The sequence below is a fragment of the Rhamphochromis sp. 'chilingali' genome, assembly GCF_963969265.1.
Source record: "Rhamphochromis sp. 'chilingali' genome assembly, chromosome: 11".
In the NCBI taxonomy this organism is placed as follows: Eukaryota; Metazoa; Chordata; class Actinopteri; order Cichliformes; family Cichlidae; genus Rhamphochromis; species Rhamphochromis sp. 'chilingali'.
Window position 1 is genome coordinate 38,470,088 of NC_137938.1, and position 16,701 is coordinate 38,486,788.

General features: G+C 49.6%; 1 protein-coding gene across 3 annotated transcripts in view; it reads left to right on the top strand.

Annotated features, from left to right (window-relative positions):
* col6a4a (collagen, type VI, alpha 4a) overlaps window positions 1-16,301 on the top strand; it is a 63,310-nt gene extending 47,009 nt beyond the window's left edge. The window contains exons 26-41 of one of the 3 annotated variants that reach the window (XM_080895777.1): window positions 1,292-1,354; window positions 1,743-1,805; window positions 1,883-1,933; window positions 2,030-2,065; window positions 3,190-3,252; window positions 3,336-3,398; window positions 3,960-3,995; window positions 4,079-4,115; window positions 4,195-4,206; window positions 8,207-8,700; window positions 11,000-11,087; window positions 12,415-13,056; window positions 13,244-13,331; window positions 13,518-13,675; window positions 14,986-15,033; window positions 15,256-16,301. In XM_080895777.1, the coding sequence (XP_080751903.1) occupies window positions 1,292-1,354; window positions 1,743-1,805; window positions 1,883-1,933; window positions 2,030-2,065; window positions 3,190-3,252; window positions 3,336-3,398; window positions 3,960-3,995; window positions 4,079-4,115; window positions 4,195-4,206; window positions 8,207-8,700; window positions 11,000-11,087; window positions 12,415-13,056; window positions 13,244-13,331; window positions 13,518-13,675; window positions 14,986-15,033; window positions 15,256-15,431 (2,118 nt within the window). In that variant the 3' untranslated portion in view covers window positions 15,432-16,301. Of the gene's footprint in view, window positions 1-1,291; window positions 1,355-1,742; window positions 1,806-1,882; window positions 1,934-2,029; window positions 2,066-3,189; window positions 3,253-3,335; window positions 3,399-3,959; window positions 3,996-4,078; window positions 4,116-4,194; window positions 4,207-8,206; window positions 8,701-10,999; window positions 11,088-12,414; window positions 13,057-13,243; window positions 13,332-13,517; window positions 13,676-14,459; window positions 15,034-15,255 lie in introns of those variants that run through there. The other 2 variants (XM_080895779.1, XM_080895778.1) reach the window with 2 other exon arrangements.
* The last annotated feature ends 400 nt before the right edge of the window (window positions 16,302-16,701 follow it).

Sequence of the window (16,701 nt, forward strand, 5' to 3'; positions counted from 1 at the left end):
GCTGCAGCTGCCAACATCTGGACCTCTGCGGTCTGGGCCGATCTTCCCCGAAGCCGCTGTCATGTCATCACTTTAGAACCTGCACATCTTAAAAAAGTCCTCTCGTTAAATGCTCGTTTTATTTGGTGTAAGTGGTTTGAGCTCAGCGATCTGTGCACTGCTCTGCGTTTAAACCAGAGAATTTCTTTACATTGAGCTAAACGAGGACAAGAATTCCACCGCCAACAAGAACGAATGCTCTCGAGTGCTGCTTGCGCCCCAGAGTCGTCACTCTCTGTTGCAGCATGATTGGTTATTAATGAATAACAGGGCGGTTCAGTTCGTCTGGCCTGCAGCGCTTCTCCTCTGCAGAGGAGAGGAGAGAGGTGACACACCATAAGTGACACATAAGTGTCCCAAAGATCATGACCCAAACTTTACATAGGAACTATTTTCTTCCAGCGTATACATCCGCCAACCAAAAGAGTCTACAGCTTAGAGCCTGCTTACTCACTGATGTATTCATTCACTTCGTTTTTGATGAGCTGAGTGGTCAGTAAGAGAGAACGATACAAATGCCAGGAAGATGCACAATAATGTAACAGAACATAACAAATATAACAAAGAGTGAAATACACGTTTTATGTGTGTAACCAGGTCCTGCAAAGACACGCTGCAGCTGAGATTTCGAATGTAATTTTCGGTACTTTGAGCTGTGCGGTCTGTTATTTAACAAAGCCGTCATCCGTAAAGCTGGACGCAGGCCGGAGGCACCGAACAAACGGCCTGTCCCCACAGCGCCACGAGTCTTTACGCTGTGACCGTCCAGCGTCCCGCTCAGAGGAAACTTTAAACAGAACTGATCCGAGTTTAGTCTGCAGGCAGCTGTCGCTGTGTTTGCTTCAATCACCATCGAAAACACCGACAGACAGGTCGAGTTCGGCCCAGAGCGACGTCTGCTCGACTCTCCCTCATTCAAACGCAGCGTCTCAGTCTAAGCTTCAACTCTTTTACCAGACGCGCTCAGTCCTGAGCCGCTGTTAGAAAATCCAAAGAGGACATCTCATAAAGAGTCACTGAGGAGCTGCCGAGCAGAGATGTAGGACCAATGAAGCTCAGATTTATCACTTGGCAGCGCTCAGCGGCGGCCATGTTTACTCTTCACCTGTTTGGATAAGCGCCGTTAAAGTTGATGACGAGCGGAGATTTATGTGAGGCTCTGTGACCGACGGGCTCTGTCCACGGTGCATTCAGGGATAATCAGGTAAAAGGGAACTGTGTGTGGCTCTGACTCTGCTGGTTTTTCCTCCAGGGTGGACCAGGTCCCGCTGGAGACCCGGGCTTACCTGGACGGATCGGTGGTAACGGACAGAAGGTGTGTGACATCATCATCGTTTAACATCTGATAAACGTCCCCGCTTCACGTCAGATAAGATCACATTTATGAGAATAGCTGACGAATACTCCAAGAGGTCAGATGAAGAGATTACATCCTCCACAGTTTCCACCCAGCAGGGCCTGAAGGCAGGAAGTTGGTCATACACGTACGTCCATACAGGGTACATGGGGGGGCGTGGCCACCACAATGTCATCAGCTTTAATTGTGAAGCCTCCAGGTTAGCCTTCTAACCACAGTTATGGGTAAATGCCAGCTGGCCTGGTTATCAGTCTGCACCCACACATATAGAGCCAGGGGGGGTTAATCCAGTTGGTGTGAAGGGGGAGGTTATCTTCACCATGACAACCTGTTGTTGCTGTTAAAGGGCCAACCAGGCGATCCCGGTGATGAGGGCGCACCAGGACCAGACGGACCCCGAGGAATGCCGGTAAGGAGCCGAGAGCCCGCTCTGTTCAGACAAACAGTTTGATTGGATGTCAGTGGCGCTGACTGTCTGTGTTTCAGGGTCAGGACGGTCGGGATGGTTACGGACCCGCGGGCCCCCGAGGTGCAAAGGTGACCCTTCATAATACACAATCCTGTATTTCATCCTTCTGCTAGATCTCTGCTTCACATTCATAACAACGTTCACGTTCTTGCCGTGTCTTGCAGGGCGATCCCGGTTTCCCTGGTTACCCTGGTCTTCGGGTGAGTTCACAGCAGATCAGGTTGAATCCATCCTGGCATTAAATCGCAGTAAACACGCAGACAGGAAATGAAGGCGGCCTGCTGGGAACGGATCAGAAACGAGTTAGGATCCAAACATCGGAGCGTTTTCAGGCTAACAGAAGTCCAACGAGAGTTTTTAAGTCCACCGAGTTCAGGAGCTGACAGAGCTCCACGAAAATGCTGCGAACACGAAATAATCTGCGTGTTTGCTGCGATGCACGTCGAAGCTGAGCAGAAACTCCTGCAGGTGTAAAGCTGATGTGTGATTCTGCTGTTCGCTCTGAGAGTGACGCAGTGAAATCGGCCTCTTGCTCTCTCACATCATTCAAACGGATGCAAACAGCAGGTGCTGCTCGCTCGCGCTGCTTCGGGACGACAGCGGGTGTTCGTGGCGCGGACCAATCAGAATGGACCTGTGAGCTCAGCGGGTTCAGAGATTTCACTGCAAACGTATCAAAGCTGCACTGAAACTTCAAATACTCACAGACGGTAACACAGAAACACTGTTTAGGAGCTCTTCAGTGGATCGAGTCATTGCACAGGCTGATGTAAGCCACGCCCACCTGTGCAGGATCCAATTAGGACTGTTTCTCTGTTAGTAGCCAAGAAACTTTAATGTTTGTGGTCAAATAAACATTTATTTCTGCTGTTGGACGTGTTGAGGTGGGAGTGTGTGGGCCGGACCGCCTGCTGGAGCCTCTGCTGGTGCTGCGTGGCTGCAGCCCAGGACCCTTTAAACTCTTACTGCTCCTGTAAAACTAATACAAGCCTGCCTACACTGGTGGCTCATAAACACCTCGCTGTGCTGCCTGCAGCTTTCACACATTCATACACAAAAGGTTGACAGCAGAGCATCACTGAGCTCTCACAGCTTTGTGGTAAAGTCGACTGGATCCTTTTCGAGGATTTATGAGACAGGCCGCCTTAATAAATAAGCACATTTTCAGTTTTACTCGCTGGTGTTTGTCCAGAAGCTTTTGGAGGCCGGAGATAAGAACGCTCTTGTTTATTCTTGGGATGAGTGTGGTCAGGAAGTTGACTTGAGGGCTTGTGTTTGAATTTGGAGATGCGTTACCTCACGAGCCGTGTTTCTTTCTCTGCAGGGCGAGGAGGGGCTGCAGGGACCGAAAGGATATCCAGGGCCCAAAGGGAACCGCGGCCGAGGGGTGAGAGTCCACTGCTCAGATAACTGAATCAAGCTCGGTCTTTGAGTCCGTCAGTGACGTTTGTTTGTGATCCCGTCACGTAGGGTAACGCGGGTTTGCCAGGAGAGTCAGGAGTCCCCGGAGAACCGGGATATCCGGGACACAGGGTGAGTGTGGAAAAGCTTTAGGAAGCTGCCGACTTCATGCTGCACAAACTGAGCGCCTGGAGCCAGAAAGATCACTGGATGTGGATTAATTTATAAGAAAACTTTTTAGTTTTCCTCTAAATCTATTTCGTCCTCTCTTACAACGATAAAGGAAAATGTATTTTTTACCCAAACTTAACTCTAAAGGTTAGTTTAAACAGGTGCAGAGGTATTTCTGTCCTTTACAGAGCTCAGTTTTCTCGCTGTCTTGTTTAAAATTACTGGAAAATCCTTTGTGTGGTTTTTAAAGATCTCTGAGCTTCACGCAGCGTTTGGGGTGGCTGTAGCTCAGGGCACCTACTAACCAAACGTTGGCGGTTCAGTCCTCGTCTGCTCCGCTCTGCAGGCCAAATATCCGTGTGCAAGATCCTAACCCCAAGTGCTTCCATCGGAGCGCGAATGTTTGATAAAAGACTTTACACGAAGGGGTGAATGAGGCAAAAGGTGTCGAGATCTTCGTTTGTTTGATCAAATGTGAGGAACATTCTTCTGTCATGCAGTCAGATATCACACTGTTCACAGGGCCCCCGAGGTTCTCCTGGAGGCAAAGCCATGACTGTAAGTCCACCTTAAACCCACCTCACCCACATTAAGGAAACATTAGTACAGGATGTAATCACAGGTCTTTCCTTTTGACTCAGGACTGTCAGCTGATCACCTACATCAGGGACAACTGTGGTAAGACTTCCTGACATCCTCACATCATCTCAGGAAATGAAACCTGCACGTCTCTAAATGCTGTTTGTTTTCCCTCCAGCTTGCTCTGCTGGTACGTGTCTCCACTCTAACAGTCAGGTATCGTGGTGAGTACAGCTCAGCAGCCACGTCCACAGACTGGATCAAAGATGGACACAGCTGCACTCTCTGAAGCTTCAGCATTTGATTCAGCACAGTGTTGTTGTTGTGATTCTTCTCCTCAGGATTTTTCCTCATTTATTGCTGTCGTTAGTGTCAGGATGGTGAAAAAGGTTTTCTTAACCTCCTCGGACCTGCGTCCACATATGTGGACATCGCATTTTGGGATGTCTAGACGAAAATAATTAATTTTACTCTACAAGGGCCTGATATCCAGTTACGAGGACGTTATACTGCCACTGTTCTATCAAAATTTAAAACTAACGTCCTCACATGTGGCTCTTATTTGTCTCAGAAAAAAAAAAATGGAGGAAAAATCCACTTTCTGTATGAGACACCAGAAATGATGACGTCAGCGTATCGAGTATAAAAACATCTGTTAATGTCACAGCGACTCATGCGGCTACCACGGAAACTTGAAGAGTTTCTGTGGAGCAGGAGGAGTCCCAGGAGTTTTGCCTGGAATCGCGTTTGTGGCCTTGACCAATGATGTCTCATGTTGCTGAGACGCTCCTGCTCTGTACAGACATCCACTCACTGTTTTTCTGGCCTACCCATCTGTACACCCAGAAATGCTTACAGGTTACATGACAGGTGAGGTCCCGTTGGGTACGTTCTGCCTCTGCACACATAAAGACCACAAAACAAATGTCCAGACCATCCATCCATCCATCTTCATCCGCTTTATCCGGGGCCGGGTCGCGGGGGCAGCAGCCTAAGCAAAGAGGCCCAGACCTCCCTCTCCCCAGCCACCTCCTCCAGCTTATCCGGGGGAATACCAAGGCGTTCCCAGGCCAGCCGAGAGATATAATCTCTCCAGCATGTCCTGGGTCTGCCCCGGGGCCTCCTCCCGGTGGGACATGCCTGGAACACCTCACCCAGGAGGCGCCCAGGGGGCATCCTTGTCAGATGCCCGAACCACCTCAGCTGGCTCCTTTCGATGTGGAGCAGCAGCGGCTCTACTCTGAGCCCCTCCCGGATGGCCGAACTTCTCACCCTATCTCTAAGGGAGAGGCCAGCCACCCTTCGGAGGAAGCTCATTTCTGCCGCTTGTATCCGCGATCTCGTTCTTTCGGTCACTACCCACAGCTCGTGGCCATAGGTGAGGGTAGGGACGTAAATCGACCGGTAAATTGAGAGCTTCGCTTTTACACTCAGCTCCCTCTTCACCACGACGGACCGGTGCAGCGTCCGCATTACTGCAGCTGCAGCCCCAATCCGTCTGTCGATCTCCGGCTCCCTTCTCCCATCACTCGCGAACAAGACCCCGAGATACTTGAACTCCTCCACTTGTGGCAGGAACTCATCCCCAACCCGGAGTGGGCACTCCACCCTTTTCTGGCTGAGAACCATGGCCTCAGATTTGGAGGTGCTGATCCTCATTCCCACTGCTTCACACTCGGCTGCGAACCGTTCCAGTGCGAGCTGGAGGCCCTCACCCGATGAAGCCAACAGAACCACATCATCCGCAGAAATCAGAGATGAGAGTCTGAGGCCACCAAAGTGAAAGCCCTCCGCCACTTGGCTGCGCCTAGAAATCCTGTCCATAAAAATTATGAACAGAACCGGAGACAAAGGGCAGCCCTGGCGGAGCCCATCACCCACCAGGAACGAGTCCGACTTATTGTCGGCAATGCGAACCAAGCTCTTGCAACGGTTGTATAGGGATCGAATGGCCCGTAGCAATGGGCCAGACACCCCATATTCCCGCAACACCTCCCACAGGACACCCCGAGGGACACGGTCGAATGCCTTCTCCAAGTCCACAAAACACATGTAGACTGGTTGGGCAAACTCCCATGCACCCTCAAGTATCCTGGAGAGGATAAAGAGCTGGTCCAGTGTTCCGCGACCAGGACGAAAACCGCATTGTTCCTCCTGTATCCGAGGTTCGACTAGCGGACAAACTCTCCTTTCCAGCACCCTGGCATAGACTTTCCCAGGGAGGCTGAGGAGTGTGATCCCCCTGTAGTTGGAACACACCCTCCGGTCCCCCTTCTTAAAGATAGGGACCACCACCCCAGACCATGTGAAAAAAACGTCCAAAGTATGTCCTTTAACATGGGTTGGGTCATTAACCCACTGAGCCAGGTTAAAAGAGTCCGTTAAAGCAAGGAAGTCTTTAGCAAATGAGTCATCCTTACAGCAAGTGTGTATGTTAAAATCTCCCACAATGAGAACACAATCTGGTAATTCTTTGTTTTTACATTCATCAGGTCCCAATCAGCCCAAATATCAAAGAGAAATTTAAAATGCTGCCATGTGGGACAGCTGTGAATATTTCCACCCCTGATAAGCTCAGCACCCCACAGGTCTCTGTACTGGAAACACACGTCTCTCTCTCTGCACCACTACAGTGGTCTTTGAGCATCTTTGACTCATTCGCAGATGTATTTTTTTTAATTATACAAACTTTGCACAAAGAGTGATGCAGGTCCAATCACACGTGGCGTGCTTGGTGTCAGGCTGCAGCTTGTGTTGGGTTTTTTGCACTACTTAGAAACCTGCTGGGCAGCTGTACTGGTGCCCAGTATCCACCACAGCCACCTCTTAGCTCAGTTTCTGCTCAACCCAAAAATCTTTCTCCTTTCAAACGTAGGGAAGAAAGCAGCAGTTTAACAGCAAAGAAACAATCAGCCAAACGTAGATTTCCTGTGTGACCTCGACCTGAAACACTGTCAATGGAAAATTGTATTTAGTAGTCAGTATAATCTTTTAGTGATATAAGTTTGCATATGGTAGAATACTGCGTGTAGTTATTTGTATTAGGAAATATGCAACCATGTATACTTAGAGGCATATAATTAATTGTGTAGTGACAGGATGTGTGATCTCTAGCAGGCTGCAGGCTTGGTGTGCACTCCAGGAATGCACCCCCACGTCCTGGGAGCATGAGAGGTTGCACCTTGTTTTATTGCTTTAACATAGCTATGTCTGTTTTAGTCTAAGTGCCTTTTTGTTTAGATGAACTGCTGGACTTCCTCGCCGTGTTATCTAGGGTGAACCATCTAGGGTGGGGGAGACTACCCTCTTTGTGACCAAGGATGTACCTTTTGTGCTTTCATGTTATATGACCCTTTGATCAGCAGGACACACACACACACACACACACACACACACACACACACACACACACACACAGAAGTATAAATAAAGACCGGGGCAGTTTCTTAGCGCGAGTCTCTGGAGGCTGCCCTTGCTAGCAAGAAGTTCTGTGTGTTTCTCTTCTCTGAGTCTTTACTGAAGAAGTGTTTTAGAATGTTTTCCCTAACAAACACTTTCATTAGAAAGTATATTTAAGTATAATTAAGTAATTAAGTATATTTAACCTCCTAAGACTCTTTCATAGCATGCATTTTTAATTCTCTTTGCTATTGTGACTTTATGGTGTTTGATAGGAAACTATAAAGTCACAGTTGAGCAATGATGTGCACAGGAGCAAAATGAGAAACAACAATATGGCTCCTGTGAAAGCAAAGCTTAGTATTTTTGTCTAAACAACCCAAAATGTGACGTCCCCATATGTGGACGCCAGGTCCTAGCAGGTTAATGAACTAGTTTTATTTTTATGGCTTCACTGCAGAAACAGGAGCACCAGGTTGTATCTAAGAATTACACAGATGTTTGGTCTCCGATGGTATGAGAGCAGCTTTGCATGAGCAAACAGAGCTGAGGTTCATCAGTGTGGACGTTAGCATGAGAGGCGTTCACAGCCTCCCTTTGATAGATGCTGCTGGGACTGCTCACCTTTACCCCGACTCACACTTCTGTGATTAAAACGTTTAGCTCTACAGTTGTAAAATATCCTTTATGTAAACAGATTCGTATAATCCGATATAAACGTGACACCAGCCTGGTGACTGATGAACGGGTGGCTGCTGAAAGTTTAACACAAGCTCGTCTTTGCCCGTCAGATCAGTCGGCGTGCCCGGCCTACCCCACCGAGCTGGTGTTCGGTCTCGACATGTCTGATGACGTGACCCCGGGGGACTTTGGTAGGCAGCGCTCCGCCCTCCTCTCCCTGCTGAATGACATCAGTATCGCAGAGAGTAACTGCCCGCACGGCGCGCGTGTCGCTGTGGTGGGATACAACACCTACACCAAGTACCTGATCCGCTTCCAGGACTACCGGCGCAAGGCACAGCTGCTAGAGGCCGTGAGGAACATCGCCCAGGAGAGGACGTCCAACAAACGGCAGCTGGGCGCCGCCATGCGCTTCGTGGGTCAGAACATCTTCAAACGAGTCCGAGCAGGAATAATGATGAGGAAGGTGGTCGTCTTCTTTTCTAGCGGGCCTACAGAGGGCGCTAACGACATTGTAACGGCCATGATGGAGTACCGGGCCCTCAACATTGTTCCAGCGGTCATCTCTCTGAGGAACACTCCCGATATTGAACAAGCCATGCAGGTAGGTGTCATTTACCTGCAGCTACCTGCAGATGTTTTTCATCCAGATGTTGACTGAGTCAGTCTCTTCAGACTGTTTTGCCTTCGGTCTGAAGCGGGGTGCGGGTTGCACATTAGCACAGGACTAAAGGAATCGCAGCAGTTTTCCCAATCCTTGCTGAAGCTGGAAAACTGATTACGAAATCCAGCAGGAAAGTGGAGCGGTGTCAGCAGTAGGCATGAAGAGGGAGCTGAGCCAGAAGACCTGGAAAGAGCCACATCACGAGGAAGATGAAGATGTGTTTCCTCTTTAGGAGACATCTGACGATAGTGCTTGAAGTGCTGCTCCTTTACTTCAAACAAACTTCTTAAATAAAGCCTCATTTATACTAACTCTGCCACCATTTAGATTTCCTGAAAGTTCTGAACTCTTGGGGGGAAAATCCACTTTCTGTATGAGACACCAGAAATGATGACGTCAGCGTATCGAGTATAAAAACATCTGTTAATGTCACAGCGACTCATGCGGCTACCACGGAAACTTGAAGAGTTTTTGTGGAGCAGGAGGAGTCCCAGGAGTTTTGCCTGGAATCGCGTTTGTGGCCTTGACCAATGATGTCTCATGTTGCTGAGACGCTCCTGCTCTGTACAGACATCCACTCACTGTTTTTCTGGCCTACCCATCTGTACACCCAGAAATGCTTACAGGTTACATGACAGGTGAGGTCCCGTTGGGTACGTTCTGCCTCTGCACACATAAAGACCACAAAACAAATGTCCAGACCATGTGAAAAACACGTCCAAAGTATGTCCTTTAACATGCGTTGGGTCATTAACCCACTGAGCCAGGTTAAAAGAGTCCGTTAAAGCAAGGAAGTCTTTAGCAAATGAGTCATCCTTACAGCAAGTGTGTATGTTAAAATCTCCCACAATGAGAACACAACCATACTTAAAAAGAACGGAGCCTAGGAGATCAGCAAAGTCCGTGATAAAACATTTGCTATATTTAGGCGGTCGGTAAACCACCACGCAGAGTGTGGTCGTGGATGCAGTCATCCCCAATAACTGGACTTCAAAACTAGTGTAGGTAGGTGAGGGTAGCTGCCGAACTGCATATGAATTTTAAAAACCGAGGCTATGCCGCCACCCCTACCAGACCGGTGCAGGGGAAGAGGAGAAGGTGCCTAAGTTAACCTCCTGGAAGGAGGGAAAGAAGATCAAATGTCCAGGCTGGCATGTGGGTAGCCGGTGCTCTGGCTTTAAAGTAGACCCTGAGGCGAACGCGATGGCCGCTCCTTCTACCGCATTTCCTGTAGCGTTTCTTGGTTAGGAAGAGGTAGGTGGAAGAAGCCGGTCGGAGGGTCCAGTTGGGGCGCGGTGGCGTCGCCCAGATTCCAGCAAGGATCAGCCCGAGAGGAATGGGAGAGTCTTAGATTTAAAAGTGTTTGCCTGTAATCAGTGCTCAGCCATTAGATGAGCATACAACTAAAAGGATCAAAAATACAATGCCAAGGTCCGTAAAAGAGCGTAAAGAGGGTAAAAAGCAGCGAAACAGATACAGCCGAGGACGGCAAGCCATGTGCACCGGCGCCATCTTGACTGTAGTTTGCACCTTTATGAATCAGTACAATTAGTTCCTAGTTAGAAGCTGTCTGACAAAGTAAAGCAGGCTAAAAGATCACATCACACCAAGACCTACAGAAGCAGCTGAAAACAAAGCCAGTAAGGTCACAGAGACATTTCTAAGGCTGTGAGACTCCACAGCGAGAGCCATAATCCACACATGGAGAAAACCTGGAACATGCTGAACCTTCTCAGGAGCAACTGGACAAGCGAAAGACTCCAAGAGTGCATCAACGATTCAACCAGGAGGTCACAGAAGAACCCAGAACAACATGGCCTCCGTGGGAGCGATCCCAGGAGAAAACTCCCGCAGACCAAAGACATTAGGACGGGGATAAAGAGTTTTCCAAGACGCTGTACTACATATGTTGAGCAGAAGTGATGGACCGGGACCGGTGCTGACTTTGCAACTTTCCTCTCTCCAGGAGAAAGTAAAGCATGAGCCACTGATGGTGCACCTCCAGGGCCGCTCTGCTCTCCTTTCACTAAGATCAAACTAACACATTTCACATGTGGAAACATCAGGACAACATCCGGCTCTGCAGAACAAACAGCCGATGCTTCACTGCGAGCGTCTCTGCAAACAAAGGAAGCTCAGATTCAATCACTTAAGATCGTTTGAGTCTGAACAACGATGTCTAATGAGTAGATTTCATTGTAACCTTGTACTCAGCGCTTTGTTCAATGTTTCCCATCAGGTTGATGACTCGAGAAACTTTGTATTCACGGTGCTGGGAGAACGGGCCACTGGGCTCAGGAAGGTCAGGAACTGCGCCATCTGCTACGGTGAGCATCGTTTTCTGCTCTGATCTCTCTTCTGACTTTTCGTGGTTGACAGCGTAGGCGAGCAGAACGCTGTCAAACTAATACTGACTCCTTGTACATGAAAAATGAGCCCACTGCAGTCTTTTTGCCAAAGAACGTGTTTTCAGTACTCGGGGTTGAGAGTCAGTGATAATAAATGCATAATGAATGATCTGATGGATCTGTGTGCACAGCAGGAATGGGTATCGTTTAGGTTTTATCTGATACCGGTACCAAACCGGTACTTTTGAAACGGTGCCGGTGCTTAAAGAATGGAGAACACAAAATTGGTCCAAAAACCTCTCATGTTCAGCTGTTTTTTGTAAAAAGATAACAATGTTAGCCTTTTCTGCAGCTATGGGGCATATATGGTATCACTCTTGGCTGGAAGCAGTGCTTAAACAATGGAAAAAACACAAACTTTGTCCTAAACCTCTCATGTTTAACTGTTTTCCACTTTTTCTTTGGTCATTTTAGCCTTTTTGGCCAGGGTGAAGGGAGTATCTGCCATCAAACAAGAAGACAGCCGCATGTAGCTATGATGATGTTTGCTAGTTCACCTTACATGCATTAATGTAATAACGTGGTTAGCCTACTCAACGTAAATTACACACGAACAACATGAAGCTCCTCACGCAGAGAAGAACGGCTGCTGCTGCCATCAAATACGGCGCATTTCTCGGCTTTTAAAAAAACGCTATACGTCGCCAGGTGTTTCATCAGATTGGAGGTGTGACCTCCTTTGACAGTATCACAGTATCAGCTTAAAGCACTTGTTGCTGCTGAGTTTGCATATTTTGCTGTGAAGTACAGCCAGACTTTTGACCGCTTCGCTTTGGGCATTTTTAATCTGTAGCTCTGCTCTAAAAGAACGTACGTACCTGGGCCCGCCTACTATCCTCGGAAACGTAAAATGATTGGCTAGAAGTGTATCACAGCTCAGGAAAATAAAGCACCGAAATGTGCGCTGCTTTTCGGTCTGGTTACTACCGTTTATGTCAGAACCGGTGCCATCATGGCACCGGACACCGGTACCCATCCCTAGTGCACAGTGCCAGTGTGTGCTGTGTTTCCTGTTGACCTTTGAACCCATGGGTAACAGCACGCTGGCTGATATCAGAGCACACTGTTAGACCTTCCATGAGGTTCAATAATTAGAATATGCTGGCGTCTTTTCTAAATGCTTCTGTGCCACAGCATCCTGGTTCCTGTCGAGTAGTCTGAGATCTGATGTGCACAAACATGACGGGTCACTTGTAGCTTTTGTAGCTTCCTGTCATCAGCATCACGCTTTCTGATGTCTCTGCAGACCCCTGCAGGCGTGCAGAGGAGTGCGCCTTCATCCAGGAACCAGTGCTGCCTCAGCAGGCGGATGTGGACCTGGTCATGGTGCTGGACAGCTCCAGGGAGATCCAGGCCGATGAATACGCCGGTGCCCGGCAGCTGCTGAGCTCTGTGGTGGAGCAGCTGGCCGTGAGTCCACAGCCCCGCCGAGCCGGCCGCCAGGCCCGAGTAGCTCTGGTCCAACAGAGCACCAAGGTGGAGTTCGGCCTGCAGACCTACCAGAACGCTGGAGACATGAAGACGTACATGATGCAGAACATGCAGCAGCAGGGCGGCTCTTTGGCGCTGGGACAGATGCTGGACTACACCCTGAGGGAGGTGCTGCTGAAGGCCGGCCAGTCGCGCAGCAAGAGGGCCGTCCTGACTGTGGTGGGCACCAAGACGGCCTACAGAGACCAGGCCAAGCTGCGCTACATCTCCCAGAAGGCCAAGTGTGAGGGGGTGGCGCTGTTTGTGGTGACGGTGGGTGATCGTTACAACCGGACGGAGGTGGAGGAGCTGGCCAGCGTGCCGATACAGCAGCACCTGATCAGACTCGACAGGCTGAAGGCCGACGAGCAGGGCTACGCCCAGCGCTTCATCAGGGTCTTCCTCTCCGCCCTCAACAGTAAGATGTTTCCCATCTGCAGCAGTCAGATTAGATTACTGGTGTTCTGGAACACCTGAAGGAAGGGGTTATTATCATTTATCATTTCAGACTTTGCTTTAAACATTCACGGTAACCATCAGTTCCTTTCCCGTTTCACCGCAGAGTATATCTCACCATCACTGTTTTTGTCCCGTGATTGTTTCAGAGGGAGTCACCTCGTATCCTCCTCCCTCTCTGAGGCGAGCATGTGACCAGCTGGGCGGCCAGGAGGGAGGACAGATATTCATAACGGGGTAAATCACACACTCGCATCGCCATCACGTGGGCCTCAGCTAAAACGAAAGTTTGCAGCTCCTGAAATTTCTAATTCTTGGTTGATGTTTGACTTTGGGAGAATCAAGAAGAGTTGTTGTGCATTAGGAAGCTGAAAGGCTCTCACATGGTGATAGTGTGTCCACACATGTGGTCGCTGTGTTCAGTCAGGGCGTGGCACAGCTGGAGGACGTGTTTGGAGAGGAGGTGGAGGAGGACTTCCAGGAGCAGACCGGAGGACAGATTCAGACCGGGCAGTTGGACGTCATCGACGCTCTGATCAGAGGAAATGGCCAGAAAGTCATCTCTGACACGCACGCCAAAGGTAGCCGCACACACGGCGCAGACACACTGCTGCAGGTGAAGGACCGCTCTGACAACGCCTTACATAATGGCAGGGGTACACGACCTCTGACCTCTGAGGTTCAGCAGGAAAACATTCTTTATTTGTCACATGCACGGTAATACGAGTACAACATATACACAGTAAATGAATTCTATACAATAGAGGACGTCGTGTGCAGGGTTCAGACAAACTCTTTTCATTAAAGTGTGTACAGATGTTCTCTCCTTCAGCAGCTGCACAGATGTGGTGGGCATGTCGCGTGTCATGTATGCTTTAACCTCGTGTCTTTGTTCGACTGCATGAGCAGCGGGTCTCAGCCACAGACTGTACATAAAAGACGGACGTAGCCTGCATTCTCTCAGAGGCAGTAAAAGCAACTCAAGGAGGCGGACCATCATCACGTACAGGAGCTCGGGGTAGGAGGGTGTGCTCGTTTGTCAGCCATGATGGATGACAGAGCTGATGATGGAATAAAGGTTGCTAACAACAACACTGGCTCAGGTGGATAAATTCTGGTTTCAGAATCTGAACCCCAGAGTTGCTCCGTCGCTGTATCTTTATGTTTGAAGGTGTTTCTTGGGGCCGTGGCAGTATGGTCACAGTGGGGAAAAATTGGCATCCCTCCCTCAAAAAAGAGACTTTCTCCCAAAGCTTCCTCCTCCTGAGTCGCCCCCTGCTGGTCATCAGAAGGAATGCAGGCGTTCAGTCAGTCTGTGCTGGAGCCGCTGCCTGTTTGTAGTAAATGTGTGTGTTCTGCTTTCAGCCCGGTGTCAGCTGCCCGCTGATATCGGCAACCAGTGTAAGAAATACGCCACAGCCTGGTTCTTTGACACAAACGTCGGTGCATGCTCTCGGTTCTGGTATGGCGGCTGCGGTGGCAACGCCAACCGCTTTAGAACGGAATATGAATGTTTCCAGACATGTGGGAACCAGCGTAAGTCCAGACTGCACACAAGCTGACCGCTCCACGTCTGTGGACCCACTAACCTCTGCTATCAGCGGACAGCTAACAGGATGCTCTGCGTGTTGCTTCCTACTAAAGTCCTCTGTGGTCGCGCTGATAACACGCCCTCTGCTACTGCTGTCCACGCTCAGACTCCGTCTGCACACGGACATGCATACACATGTATGTACGTGGGGGACAAAGGTCACAGTAAAAGCAACGCTCTTCTTCTCACGTGCCAGTACTTCCTGCTCAGTGACAGAACACGCCGACCTGTGAGAAGCCCTCATCACTGCTCGCCTGCACAGCTATCGCCTCTCTGACTTTACTCTGTCCTCGCTCGCAGATCCCAATGTGGTGGAGAAGACTCTGCCTGCCAGCTTCACCTCTCAAGGTAAGACCCGCCTGTACGATGGACAGCGGTGACAGCTGAACAGTGTGAGCGCACACACGATGTTTGTGCCAATAAATACAAGTTAAAAAAGGCAGCGAGAGAGAAGGAAAGAGGAGGAGCTATTTCCCGGTTGTTCTAACAAGGACGAGCGTGCATGTTGAGATGTTTCAGGTCACGTCTCGCTCTGCAGTGCTCTAATATCCGTCTCCTGTTGTCCTCCAGATTCCTGTATCCTCCCTCAGGACCAGGGCAGCTGCGACAACTACACGATGATGTGGTTCTTTGACGCCGCACAGAAGGAGTGCGCTCGCTTCTGGTACGGCGGCTGCGGCGGCAACAAGAACCGCTTCCTGACGCAGGAGGAGTGTCAGAGCCTGTGTGGGACGAAGATCAGATGAGGAGGACGAGAGCGTCACGGCTGAACACGCATAAGGAAACCTGCCGAGGCCACTCAATGAATTAGTCACAGCATTTACCCGCCCTCCCCCGCCGCCATCAGGGAAACTGCTCGAACGCTTTCAGTCATCTGTCGCCTGCGTTTTGTTTGTTTACACGCATGTTCAATTTAAAGAGGCCCAGAAAGGTCACAGGAACGATCGCCTAAGTCTCAGTCCCAGCAGGTGTGACCTGTAACAGCTGACACGGTCGCTGCTCATCGCACTGGTTTGTCCTCGTCCACATTAGGAAACATAAAAAAGTGAGACATACAAATTCGGGACTTGCTGTTTGTACAGTTAGCCTCAGTCAAAGAGGCCACGCCCCCTGTAACACAAACTTTAAAACAGGCTGGAAAGGTTTAACGTGCGATTCTATGGCGACTCACTCACTGCTGCCTCTGCTGGGCACAGGAGAGATTGCAGGTTGGTGCTCAGTTCTCAGAGATGCACGGTGCTGTATCATAATCCAGCTCACAGGAAACGTGAACGTTACTGTGACCTTTCAGGGCCTCCGTAGTTTTCCCTCCAGAGCACATCCCGTTATCCTCACTGCTCGACTCCCCTCACAGACCCCGCCCACGCTCCTTTCCCTCCAGTCAGGTGCTACTTTTTATAAATCAGGTGGAGGCTGATGTGAGAACAAGGTTAAGACTTGAGAGAAGTTAATGTGTTGATGTGTAATTTTCCATGAACCTGAAGCAGCCTTAAAAACACAGGTAGAAGTGAAGCGTGTACAGTATCGCTCCCACAGACGGGACTGTGTGGACTCCATGTAACTGCAGCTTTCACACGTCAACGATGGTTTAAGAAAATAAAATGATCTCAAGTGTCCGTCTGACTTCCTCTTTGTGACCAATCAGGAAACAGCCACGGTCTCTGATCACGTGGTCTGTGTGTGTGTGTGTGCGTCTGTGTGTGTGTCTGTGTGTGTGTGTGTGTGTGTGTGCGTCTGTGTGTGTGTCTGTGTGTGTCTGTGTGTGTGTCTGTGTGTGTGTCTGTGTGTGTCTGTGTCTGTGTGTCTGTGTGTGTGTGTGTGTGTGTGTGCGTCTGTGTGTGTGTCTGTGTGTGTGTCTGTGTGTGTGTGTGTGTGTGTGTGCGTCTGTGTGTGTGTCTGTGTGTGTCTGTGTGTGTGTCTGTGTGTGTCTGTGTGTGTGTCTGTGTGTGTGTCTGTGTGTGTGTCTGTGTGTGTCTGTGTCTGTGTGTCTGTGTGCGTCTGTGTGTGTGTGTGTGT